Source organism: Marmota monax, unplaced genomic scaffold, assembly GCF_021218885.2.
Source record: "Marmota monax isolate L192 unplaced genomic scaffold, Marmota_monax_Labrador192_F-V1.1 WCK01_AAM20220418_F8-fsc00036, whole genome shotgun sequence".
Classification (NCBI taxonomy): Eukaryota; Metazoa; Chordata; class Mammalia; order Rodentia; family Sciuridae; genus Marmota; species Marmota monax.
The window spans coordinates 14300704-14314737 of NW_026694491.1; the positions used below are offsets into that span (position 1 = coordinate 14300704).

The window sequence follows — 14034 nt, forward strand, 5'->3', positions numbered from 1 at the left end:
ATTAGGTTTTAAGAACATTACTTGAGTATAGACTAATAGACAAGATGGACTGTAAATCTTAATGTAGCTCAATCTCAATAATGCATGCTTTAAGGCCTTCAAGTGTCATTGACTTTTAATAAAATATAATGTGTTTCAAATAAAAAATAAAATGAGGAGAAATTTTAAAATGTTAAATGGAGTTTTATGTATTACATCTCTTTTTAAAGGATGAGGCATGGGAGAGATTTAATGCAATCATATTATTTCATTTTGCAGGTGTGCTATTTTGTGGCTCTCTACTACAACGTCATCATTGGCTGGACTCTGTTTTACTTTTCTCAGTCTTTTCAGCAACCTCTACCTTGGGATCAGTGTCCTTTGGTGAAAAATGCTTCACATACTTGTAAGACATGTGCAGTGTAGTGTTTGTATTTAAAGATTCTAAGATTTTTTTAAAGCACACATTTTCAAAATTATTTTTTGCCTTTTGAAAATTATGTGGAAAAATCTTTCAAAATTATCATCATGACAGACTTCCTTCTTTTTCTGGATTGGCATACTCAGAGAGAGAGAGTCTTTTGTTATCATCTGATTTTACTGACTCTTTCCAACTTATTTTACTTGTCCTGTGTCATTAAGGTTAAATATTTTAAGGTTAAATATTTAAATATTTAAGGTTAAATATTCACTTATAAACTTTGAGTCTTTTTTATTGTGTACCCTAATTGATACCTTACATCTTTATTAAAACCTACAAAAAAGCGGCAGAAATATGAATGTGAACTATAGTAATTGCCTTTACATCTTAGGTTCTATTTTTTTGGTAGGTTTCTCATCATAAAAAAACAAAAACAAAAAACAAAACCAAAGAAAACCCCCAAGAATATAAAGAACAATGTCCTGTATAATAGAACTCATGTATGTAGCTTAAAATTTTATAGTAGCCACATTTAAGAAATATGAAAAGTAATATTTTATTTATTCCAATTATTCTAAATATTATGCTTTTAACCTATAATTAATATAAGTATTATTAACATAATAATTTAAAATTTTCACATATGAAGTCTGAAATACAGTTTGAATTTTATACTTAAAGCACATATTGCTTTAGGCTAGCCTCATTTCAAAAGTGTGTGGCTAGTAGGTAGAGTTGTGGTGACAGTACTACCCAAGGATATCAATCAGATCATTATGGGAGTGATAGGTGCAACATACATAGTTTATTTTAATTATTTTGATAAGAATCTCACATATTCTTACTTCAGAACTTCATAATAGGAAATATCAAGGAGGACAGATGTCATTTGGTTCTCCAATTTTTTGTATTGTTCAGTTTTTTATTCTTCCTATGAATTTAAATGCTGGTGTACAATAGCAGTACTTTTCTAGAGAATGTTAAGAATGGATTTGCAGGCTTACTGAAAAAAAATGGACTCATTTCTCTATATAATCTGAAATGATTTATTGTGTTACCTTTCTTTCTATAGTGATAGAGCCAGAATGTGAAAAAAGTTCTGCTACCACCTACTACTGGTACAGAGAAGCACTGAATATTTCCAGTTCCATTTCTGAAAGTGGGGGCTTGAACTGGAAGATGACTGTCTGCTTGCTGGCTGCCTGGGTCATGGTTTGCTTGGCAATGATCAAAGGCATCCAGTCTTCTGGAAAAGTTAGTATGTTAGAGCCACTCCTGATTCTACTAAGCACCATTCCCTTACCTCCCACCCCAAGTTGTCACAAATTTGTATAGCATTTTATTCTGGTGGAAAAAATGCTTTTGAAAGTGTGTTTAGGAAAGGACATAAATAAAGATATAAGTATTTTATAGTGAAATTTAATGTCATGTGTTACCTTTCCTTATTTCAGCAAAATCTTCAAAATTTTTGTCCATACATAAAAGACCTTTATTTTTGTCATTGTTGTTATTTATTCAGTTGGCCATTATGTTTCAATTTTCTCATTACCATTTAGTTCCAATCTTGGAAACTGGGGAAAGTAGTATAATGAATAATGCATTTATTCTGTTTTATATCATGCATTTCTCTTCTGTAGGGATTCTAAGGAATCATTGCATAAAGAATTTTAAAATTATGTAGAATGAAATGTTTCTTAAAGTTCTAAACATCAGTTAGGTAGTTTTGATAATCACAGAGAATTCAGAGTCTATAAAAGACTTAAGAGCTTGTCTACCAGGACAAATTGAAAATTTGAAGAAGCTGTAGTTGAAAATACCTTAAGTGAATTTTAGATGTCTTGGCTTGTTGTTGCTGTTCTACAGGATGCATGTATCTTTTTTTAGGGTAACTCACCATCATTTATTAGTAGGAGTAGAAATAGTAATAGTAACAGTAGTAGTTAATAATAATAGTAATAATAATACCAACAATAATAATATGTTGGTAAAGACAACAATTTATGCAAGAAAAATAATAGAAGTCACTATTTAGTACATGTTTATTTTGCTTGGGGCACTGGGATAACTACTTGTTATATTTTATAATTATATAAGTAACTCTCAGAAGTAATTGCTATTTTCAGGCCCATTTTACAGAAAAAAAAGAGGTTTGAGAAATTAGGTAACTTGCCCAAAGTTTCATGGCATAAATCTGTCAAATCCAGAACCTGTGTTCAGTGATAATAATGCTAAAATGCCCATCGTTCTGATGTTTGAAATTACTAGTTAGTGAACTTTACAGGGTCAGAAGTCCATCTAATTCATCTTTGCTTCTTGTTATTTTCAGTTAAAAATAATTATGACTTTTTAACTTATAAATCAATTCATTTTGCATTTATCTTCCCACTGGAAACTTTATATGCTATTTTGCCATTGAAGCAGTAAATACAATGCCTAACACATCTGAATATCTTTAGATCTTTCAAAACTGTTATTGTATTTAATGTTTAAGTAAGTGCAAACAATGTGTTCTATGTCAGAGTCACATTACAGTTAGATTATAAATAAAGGAATAGAATTTAATCTGGATCTGACCACATTTAAATGATTCCTAAGATAAGCATGTATAAAAAGAGAACCAATTATGATGAGCCAGATGTTAAAAAAAAATCATTGTTTTAAAGTTCTGTTACTACCAAAGTTTGTTCCTTTTTTTTTCTTAGTCTTTATCTTATCTCCAAAGAGCTGCTCATTTTTTAAAATAGTACTTCTTTACTTTTGTTATTACATATTGACAAAGTTGTATATATTTATGGGGTACAAAGTTAGTATTATGATTTTTTGAGCACAATGTGGAAAGATTTAATCAAACTAATTAACATTTCTGTCACCTAAAATTTTTAGTATTTTTTGTGAGGAGAACATTTGAAATTTCTTCAGCAATATTGTTGTTTTTTCCTAATGTCGTGTAATATATCAAATGAAATATAACAATATATATAGCACATACAATTTATTGTTTTGATGAGAAGGCTTGGGGAGACAGTGGCATTGGGGTAAAATCTAAAGAAGGAATTTAATAGTCCAGATGGGAAGAAAGCTAACCATAAGTAATATGAACAGTAGTATGAAAAATTATTATAATTTCTCAATCTGGAACAAGGTGATAATATAATAAAATGAAAATTATGAGGAATATATATATATATACATATATATGTGTATATATATACACATTTACATTTATGTATGTATGTATATATATAAAGTTCTGTATTTGCCCTACACCCCCTGAAAAAAACCCTCCAAATAAATAGTTACACCAGTACAGAGTAGAGAAATATGGTGTAAATGTTGTATGTGTAAAACTTTCACAGAGAATTTAGCAACTAAAAGAAAAAACATGAGTTAGCTTGTGATATGCTTCATCAGAACACACATGCAACACATATGCTCATATGCTAATTGGAAACTGCATGATTTAAAAGGGGTGTGATAGTGTCATTATCCTTTGGGTCAGGTAGACACACCACAGCTGGGCCACATCTACAATACTGGGTTTAATTGAAATCTTATTTTTCCCTTCTTTATAGAGAGGGGAAGTAGTTGCTCTGGGATCACAATCTTCTTTATAGTCAAACCAAAAGAAGAATAAGGTTGTTCTGTGTGGATACAGAGAACAGAACTATGATCCCATATGGGGATCATGGAGGGTGGGGGAGTGTTTTTCAGGAGTGAGGCCTTGTAACAAATCAGTTCCTCAGTGGTAGAGCTCAGCATCCTTGGTCAGAGGCTATACTGTCTCCCCATGGCAGTGTCAATTAAGGGGGTCTCCTACTCAAAGAGAAAGTACAGAAATGAGAACCTCTAAGGTTACTTCCAAAATAATGTTTTCTACCAGTACTTCTTTGTAGTTACTGCCAGAACTGTGTTAAATATTTTGCATATATTAGCTCATAGTATCTATCCGTCATGAGTTGAATTCTTTATCCTCGTTTTATCACAAAGTTGACAAACTTGGAAGGAATAAATAATTGTCCAGAATTAAATAGCCAGTAAATGGCTCATGGAACTAAAACTGGTGACAAAATCCTCACAAATAATGATTCTTTCTGAGGGTGTTTTTATAATAAAGGCAAAGGAAGGTAAGATGTAAAGAAAAACTAGTTTATTATGTTTTCTAGTTTTTTTGAGAGTTCAGCAAAACAAAAATTTTTTTTACAATATTTTGATTGCTAAACTTATTTATTTATTTATTTATTTTTGGTATCAGGGATTGAACCCCAGGGGTGCTTAACCACTGAGCCATATCCTCAGAGACCTTTTTTACATTTTATTTAGAGATAGGGTTTTGCTGAGTTGCTAAGTGCCTTGCTAATCTGCTGAGACTGGCTTTGAACTCAAGATTTTCCTGCCTTTTTCTTAAAAGACTTACTGTGAAGTGTTTTAACTAAAAGGTTGAGGGGAATCTAAAAAATTAGCCAATGGAATATATTACATTGCTTCATCCCTTTGTTCTAAAAGTACATACTTTTGGACATCTTGAGGATGATTCAGGCTTTCACTGACTTGTGTAACAAATATTTATTGAACACTTAATAAAAAACACTCATAAAAAACTTATAAAACAGATGAGGTGTCTGTTTTCATGGAATTTCTATTCTAGTGGCAGAGGCAATAAATCAAAAATTCACAAAATAATTTTAGTTAATGTGAAAATAACAATGTATACTATTTTAGGTAACAACGTGTGTAGTATGTATGATAAAGGAACTTTAGGCAATAATGCATACAATAAAATAATTTTGGGGACTTGTGGTTGTGGCTCAGTGGTTAAGCACTTACCTCATATGTGTGGGGCACTGGGTTCCATTCTCAGCATCACATAACAAATAAATAAAATAAGGGCATTGTGTCCATTGACAACTAAAAAATATTAAAAAATAATTTTGGGTAGCAATGTATACAATGTTTAGATGTGTCTGTGCTATATATAGCCAGTAAGGTTGAATTTATCCTATTTTTAAAGATATTATACAGCTGTCTATTTTGATGTAATAAGATTAGAGCCATATGATTAAACGCAAAAAAAAATTATTTAAAAACAACAGGGATGCTTCTGCTTTGTGTTAAGATATATCTTTTGTATTTTGGAATTTAATAATTGAATATTTTATTCTTATATTTGCTCACAGAAGAATAAAAATGAAATGTGAGCTACTAAGTACAACTTTTGTTTAAAATATTGATTGTTATTTTCTGTTTCTGTTCCTTGTTAGGAAGTTATATTAGTTATCTTATCACTGTATCCAGATCAGTGTCATTAAGAACTCACATATGTGTTGAATCAATAAATGAAAATTGAAATAAGTCTGATTATATAATTAATATGAAATTAAGAAATATTATAGGATGAAAATAATTTTAAGGGAATATGTACAAAAAGGCAAATTTAATTTAATGTATGTTCTTTTCAATTTTCAATATTTTTGATTATATACTATATATCAGGCACTGAAGGATATGCAAATATTAATAGACCATAATCTTTCCCTTATGAAACTCACAATTTAATGGTATAGATATATATGTATCATAAGTGCAGTAATAGAGAGAGTTTTTGATAGAATCAAGGTAACCTTTGAAATTAACCTGAATTGGGGGTAAGATTTGATGTTTGAAGAGAAGATTTTCAGAAAATTCAGAGAGAAAACTGTAGACAGAGAAAACAGCATGCTCAAAGCCCAAAGATTACTGAGTACTTCTGTGTGACTTTTACCTACAATTTGTGCAGTTTGTGGGAAACAAAGCATGAGATGTAAGTTGATTACAGATATTGAGGTATTTGTGGATACTGGTAAAATAATGGGCTTTGACTTAACAAAAACTGTGGAATATTTGAGGATTTTTAGCAGGTCAGTAACACCATGAGATCTTTAGAAAGCTTACGTTGGAAGTAGTATGAATTTTGGATTTCTCAGATTCAGAGGGGAGCTGCCAGAATGTGGAGGAAAGATAATCTGGAACTACTGTCAGAATGAAAGTGGCATGTCACAGAGGATGGAAAGAGAGCTGTGTAATATCTGTGACAGAATCAATTGGACTTGGTGATCAGTTGGTTATAAACATTGGGAAGAGGGACATATTGAGGATTTGTTGGAATTGATTAGCTTGGAAAAAATGTAAGAGGAAACTTTTCTTCCCTTAGTGCCTACTTTGAAATATTACTAAAAATATAAAAGTAAAATATAAATGTAAAATAATTAAGAGTAAAAAATACAATAGAAGTGTAAAATTTAAAAAGGTTATTCTTTGGAAAAATAATTTACCTATTCAGACTATTTTATTATGTAACCTTCATTTCTACTTTCAAAATGTGGGATTAATGGAATGCATTTAAGTCACTAATGAGGTAGCAGATTGGAGTTTTGTCCAAAAAAAAAAAGTTTAAGATATTATACAAAAGAGAATTCATGCTTTTGACTATGTTTAAACACTGTGAAGAAGAATCATAAAGGGCATAGCTTTAAATCAAGTGAAATCAAGACAAATGATAAATTTAAAAGAAAACTAAAAGTGAGCAGGGAGAAAAATAAAGCCACAAATTTAAGTGAAGAAATATAATCAAAGTATTAACAACCTATAATAACTCGACAACTGTATTTTTTACAACTAATTAAAGTAAAATATAGATATTTCATTTATTATTTTGATTTTTAATATGCTGAGATCTTATACATAACATTTTTCTTTGGGTCTTTCACATGTTTAATTGTGATGATTAAGTGGGTAAAACTATACAGGAAATGCAAATTACTGTCATGCTTTTTCTTCTATGTCATTTTTAGTAAATATTGGATTCAGTCTCTTTCCTGACCTGAGCCATGCTATGTGATGGAAGTTTTTCTCCATTCTTTCTGCCTCCCAACCCATAGTCCTTCCTTCCACAGATATATAGCATATAACTATGGCATGTCAGCTCTTTGAGAGATGGCAGTGAATAGAAAAGACCCTGGCCCTCACAGAGCTTATATTCCAGGAGAGGGTACAGGAAATAATTGAACACATAGACAATTTCAGTAGTGCTAAGTGTTGTCATAAAATAACCAAACCAAACCAAACAAGGTTATATCATTACCTTTCCTGGGGCAGAGGGGAAAGGCACATGGGAGATACAGAATAGAAAAACACAAGGCCTTATTTTGGGTGGTCAGGGAAGACTTATGGGAGAGGATAAAGATGAGCTTTAAGTAATAAAGAGGATCAAGTTAGGTGCAAAAGAGGGAAAGGTGCAAACTTAGTACACCCACAGACAACAAAGGTCTGAAGGACCAAAGCTCAGCAGGGGAGAGAGATGGACAGCAGGCTCTCTAGTGCACAGCTTTGCTAGCCAGAGGGAGCAATTCCAATGGTATTAGAAACTCTGTGAAAAGCAGTGAATGATATAGCCCGAGGGTAGCATGGAAAAAACAGTTGAAAGACTATTACAAATAGTCCAGGACTGCTTCTAAATGTTTTGCTTCAGCAACTGAATGGATGGCGGACTATTTTCTGAAAGAAGATAGTTGAGAAAAGCTTTGGGGAAATTGAGAAGTTTGCTTCCAGACCTGAAACGTTTTAGAGACCTATTAGACCTATGGAGATTTCTAGGTGGAAGAATGTTTGGCGGGAACCTTTCCTTTGAAGTAATTAACTATTTGCTGAACTGTTTAATTTAGTGGGAAAAGTTGCTGAAGCAGAAGGTAGAAAACTTACACGGTTAGTTGTTCAGTTTGTATAGGAGACAGTGTAGAGACCATTCTCTGCTTTGTAAAATTTATCAGAATTATAACGGAACTTTGATTAAAAGAAAGGAACAACTTAAATAGAAGTAGGAAATTTGGGGGGAATTAGTTCACATTAGTTTTTTGTTGTCAATGTTGGTTGTTTTGTGAATTATAAGGAATCAACACTATTCCAGGTGTATTATATCTATGGACTATTATTTCAAAAGAAATTAAGTAAAAGTTTCCTTAATATCTTTCTCTCTCTCTCTCTCTCTCTCTCTCTCTCTCTCTCTCTCTCTCTCTCACACACACACACACACACACACACACACACACACACACCACTATTTGGTCATTTAGCCAACAGAATGAAATCCTATCATTTACAACAATGTGGATGGAATTGGAGGATAGTATCTTATTTGAAATAAGCAGGCAAGAAAGATAAGTACTGCACGTTCTCACTCATGTGGAAACTAAAGATGTTCATCTCATAGAAACTGAGAGTAGGATGATGATCACTAGAGGCTGAGATGGGAAGAGAGGACAGGGATAGAGAGAGGTTGAATGACAGGTTACAAAATACAATTAGGAGGAATAAATCCTAGTGTTCTGTAGCACAATAGAGTGACTGTAGTTTACAATAATTTATTATATATCTCAAACTAACTAGAAGAAAGGAATTTGAAAGTTCCTAACAAGTTAATTGCCCCATTTGGTGCTTACACATGAATACACCTGTATACATGTATTAAATTATTTACTGTATCCCATAAATACATGCAATTATTATCTACCATTTAAAAATGAAAAATAAACTTTTAGCATTTTTCATTATGTCTCAAATAGGATCTTTGATAAGGCTGAGTCAAGACTAAAATCTATTCTTAAAAGATGGCTTTATAAGTCATTAATATTAGTATTAGTTATAGAAACTGTGACTCTGAATACATATAAAAGAAGAGCAGTTTTAACTGTAAAAATAGTTTTTTGTGAATCTCATATAATTTTATTTTTCTTTCTTGCAGATTATGTATTTTAGTTCTCTGTTCCCATATGTGGTACTTATATGCTTCCTAACTAGAGCACTCCTTTTAAATGGCTCAATTGATGGTATCCGCCACATGTTCACCCCCAAGGTATGTGCCATACTTCTATTTAAAGTGTATCATCAGGAAACATTCATGTATATTGTTAAATATATTTCCACAGTTACATTTCAAGGATAATTGTTCCAACATATGTACATTAGGCTTTTCCCCCCTTATTATTTTGGGTACCAGGGATTGAACTCAGAGGTGCTTAAACACTGAGCCTCATTCCCAGTCCTTTTTTTCATATTTTATTTAGAGACAGGGTCTCACTGAGTTGCTTAGAGCGTCTCTGTGTTGGTGAGGCTGGCTTTGAACCTGTGATCCTCCTGCCTCAGCCTCCCAAGCAGCTGGTATTACAGGTGTGTGCCACTGCTACGGACTACATTAGACTTTTAAATTATAATTATGTTAACCATCCTAGCAAAACTAAAATGTTTATATATCTATAATTAAATTTATCTATCTCCAATGATAAAGGTCCCATTTTACTTTTAGACTAAGATGATCAGAATTTAAACTTCAAAAATCCTTCTCTTAAAATTAACTTCCAATTTTCACAGTAAATTCTAGAACCTTTCAATCTTCACTTATTCTTCCCTTTCTATTTCAGTGGTTCTTAGCCTTTTCTGTGTCCTGAAATCATTCGAAAAACCAACAATAGTATATTGCTATCAGAAGATACGAACATAATGAGCATATTAATTTGCTTGGAGTTTGAGGAGATTAGCAGATCACCTGAAATCCATGGGCCTACGTTAAAGATGCCCACCCCCCCCTACATTCTAGAATATTGTTTCATAGAAAATCTAATTTTTATAAGTTTTTGTTTTGTTTTGTGGTTTTTGTATCTCCTGGAAAAAAATATGTGTAGTGCTTATCTTAGAAATTTTTATAAATGCTTATATATTTCAGAAAAATTCTCACTGGGCTTCCTAGAGTTATTAGAACTCACACTGTCATTCAACTTAGTAGAGCTGAACTCAGTGCTAGGCACAGGGAAACTGGTTATTCAGAACTTGGGGACTTGATCATAACTTGTTAGTTTGATCTGGCAGGCCATCAAAAATAAATTTTGGGGAGCACAGGTTTTTGTTATTCACTAAAATGAAAGGCTCCTCACTATGAATTTCCTGATGCTATCATAGGCAGACATAAAGATATGACAGTACAAAGACAGCTTCCAAAATCATTCAGAAGTTGGAATTTATCTGAACGGCTAATGTGCAGCTCCTGCTGGCTGTGACTGGGCAGGAGGGATTCACTTCTGTGGAATTCTCTGTGTCTCCTGGAAGCTGCCTTGACAGGAGCTAAACGCAGCTGTGTTCTCTCTGTGTCTGGTTTTGAGTTGATATTACTCTGTAGTCGCAAAAATGCTGACACTGGTGTCTGGTTTTCTTGCCTAGTTCAAAAGTCCTGTGTAATTTAGAGTTGTTGGAACCTGTACTCAGGGAGAAACTAGAATTATAAATTTCAGCCACTTTATAATTAAAATCTGCTTGAAATGAGCCATACTTAATGACCCCAAACATTTATATTTATAATATTGGAAAAAAAATATTTTCTGAGCTCGAGACAACCAAATTCTTTATGAATTTCTGGAATCTATCTGCTTTCTAAATTGTCAATTTCTTGTGACAATTCTAAACATTTGATTTACATAGATATTTTAGAATTTGATATAGGACCTTTACATGGCCCCAGAATTGAAAAATGCAGCATAAATTAAGATTTTTAGCCTGGAGTAGGAATTACTATTAAAATGTTAATTTTTTCTTAATTCACTTTTCATTCACTATTGAATGAGTTACTGTATTCGGTCAGCATGTAGGATATGATAGCTAATATAAAAATGATAGTAGTTTTAAATTACCTTTTAACTTATAATGTTTATGTAGGGTAAAAAACGTACCTAAGTATGCAAAATACTTTGAAAGAACTAAATCGAAGAAATCTGAACACTGCCTTTAGTAAATAGGTATTTCCTGCCATCTAGTGGGCCAAATTGAGATAGGCACTTGCATGTCTGACCAGCATTTCTCAGACTGGTAATGCAAAATGGTGAATGAATGTTGTATGTATCTTAGTTAACTGTTCATAAATTATAAATATAATCATGATTATGTTTAACAAGAATATTTAATATTTTTTAAAATAATAAAGACTAAAAATTAAGTGAAACAACAAATCCTAACACCTGAGAGAGCATGACTTTTTGGAATTAACCTATTTTCATATTTTACTTTGACCACAAAACTTCTGTGAAATCTTAGGTAGTTTTGCTGGCCTCTGAAAGATCAGATAATAGTAACCACAACTTCATGAGCTGTTGTGAATTTTAAACAAGATAAGCTATATATGATGCCTATCAGTGTGTCAGCCACTATAGTTTATATATGTTTTCAATTATTGAGCACTTAAAGTAGGGTAGGTACTGTGGTAGTAATGCATGTCTTGTTACTTCCATTTTTCTGTTGAGGAGGTTGAAACTCAGATCTCACTATTATTCAACCATTAAATGGCATAATCAGGATCTGAAACTCTGTGAAGTTCATTTCTTAACCACGTTTGACCCTGCTCTCATAGGGTTAATTTCACTAAAGAGGTAAAAAGTACAATTTAAACATTAGTTACTATTAAAATAGAACTTAAATGTCTAATGATGTCTATGTCAACTATAGCTAATAATAGTTGGTCTATTTAAAAGTTTTGTTTATGTCTTTGAAATAATTTGATAGTTACTTAAGAAGTAAAGCCATAGTTACTTAAAATATGTGTTCACAGATTCAGAACATTAAAACATTGTATCTGAAAGGGTATCTTATAGATTGCATAGTTGAATTTCCTCTATTCTCAAAGAAAAATCTTTCAGGAAAGTTTTGAATGAAAACTCTGAAACAACGTTGACATAGTTCAACTCTACCAAGTTGATGATTGCTTACTGCTTCAACCACTAGATTTCCACCAGAAGACACAGAATGGAAGAGTATTTAGTAAAATAATTATTTAACCTTTACTAGTAATTGATTTATTTTGCTTTGGAAAGAAAAAAAAGACAAATGGGAAATAATTGAAGATAATTTATATTTCTTTCATATGCTTCTGTGATAATTTGCTGTAAAATACTTAAAATTCCTATATAAGGTAAAGAATTTTGATGTTAGTAAAGCCTCCATGTAAAGGCTTGATAGTTTTTCCTATTCATATTCTTTGATTATTTCTCTGAAAAAGAAAAGATTTCTGCTTAAGAACATATTATCCTCCAGATTTTAATACCCTTTGGGTGCATAAATGTCTTTGTAATTTATTTAAAAATAGAACTACTGCCATATGAGTTAATTATTTTGTAGCTGATTTCTATTCTGTTTAATTTCAAACAGCTTGAAATAATGCTGGAGCCCAAGGTGTGGAGAGAAGCTGCTACTCAGGTGTTCTTTGCCTTAGGTCTGGGATTTGGTGGCGTCATTGCCTTTTCAAGCTACAACAAGAGAGACAACAACTGCCACTTTGATGCTGTTCTGGTGTCTTTCATCAATTTTTTCACTTCTGTTCTGGCGACATTGGTGGTGTTTGCAGTTCTGGGGTTCAAAGCAAATGTTGTCAATGAGAAATGCATTGCACAGTATGGATAATTAATTTCCATTAGCTTTTGATGGCATAATTGTACAGAAAATACGTGGCAAAGAACCTGCGTGCTCATTCACATGTTGTTCTATTTTTCAGAAATTCTGAGATGATCATAAAATTTTTGAAAATGGGAAACATTAGTCAGGATATTATTCCCCATCATATCAACCTTTCTCACATTACTGCTGAAGATTATCACTTAGTTTATGACATCATTCAGAAAGTGAAAGAAGAGGAGTTTTTTGTTCTTCATCTCAACTCCTGCCAAATCAAAGATGAGCTAAATAAAGTTAGTAGGTCATGTTTGAGCAATGAAATAATTATTATATTGTTAAAATGTGCATTATCTAGCAGATTTTTTTCCTGAAAAATAGCCTTTAAAATGCCCAGATGATATCATGCTGTTTCAAAATTCAAATGCTTCATTGCAGAGAACATACTTTCTCACAGCATGAAGATTTGCTTTATTTTAAAAAGCCATTTTATTGATTGAGTCAGAGCAATTTAAAATGTGAATATAAATAAAAAGACGTTTTTTATCCTAGGATGATGAGTAGTTTGATAGCTTTCTTGTTTTTAACATGGAGTTTGAATTATGACTCATTTGCTATACATTGAATCATTGTCTGAATGCCTTCCATGACCTCCATATTCAACAAGTCAGGATTGTCTTTCCTCTTAGCCATTATTACATATTTTAATAAGCAAGAGATTAGTAAACAGTAATAAATACCCTTGTATTGGCTTTCAGTGTTTCCTTGTATTGTCAAAAATAAAGCCATGGTGGTAAAATTGGCCACTATCATCTGGCTTTAGATAACTAACTCTACTTGAGACTGATATAAAGAATAATGTTTGAGATTATAGATGAAGCCCCCTTTGACATAATAACCTTGGATTTAATAAGGAAACATAATTCCTAATTTGCTTTTGCAAGTTTCTAAAAAAATTGTGATCTATCTGTTGTATTCATAAAATAACACAATCAACTAAAAGTTTGGCTAGAGGTTTAGTTTCTTAAAAGTAAGTTGTTATTTTAGAATTCAATATTTGTGATGTTTATCAGAAATAAACTCATGTTAATATTTGCTAGTAATTTCATTTCATTCTGCTGGACCAACTTTTTTTTTAATATTTGGTAATGAGATGAGACTATCAGAAGTAGAAAAGG

At 32.0% G+C, this 14034-nt stretch overlaps 1 protein-coding gene across 1 annotated transcript in view; it reads left to right on the plus strand.

Annotated features, from left to right (window-relative positions):
• Window positions 1-14034, plus strand: part of Slc6a15 (solute carrier family 6 member 15) — a 48952-nt gene that overhangs the window by 24456 nt on the left and 10462 nt on the right. Inside the window, exons 4-8 of the mRNA XM_046419344.2 lie at window positions 259-385; window positions 1473-1654; window positions 9174-9284; window positions 12617-12858; window positions 12960-13152. Coding sequence (XP_046275300.1) covers window positions 259-385; window positions 1473-1654; window positions 9174-9284; window positions 12617-12858; window positions 12960-13152 — 855 coding nt within the window. The remainder of the gene's footprint in view (window positions 1-258; window positions 386-1472; window positions 1655-9173; window positions 9285-12616; window positions 12859-12959; window positions 13153-14034) is intronic.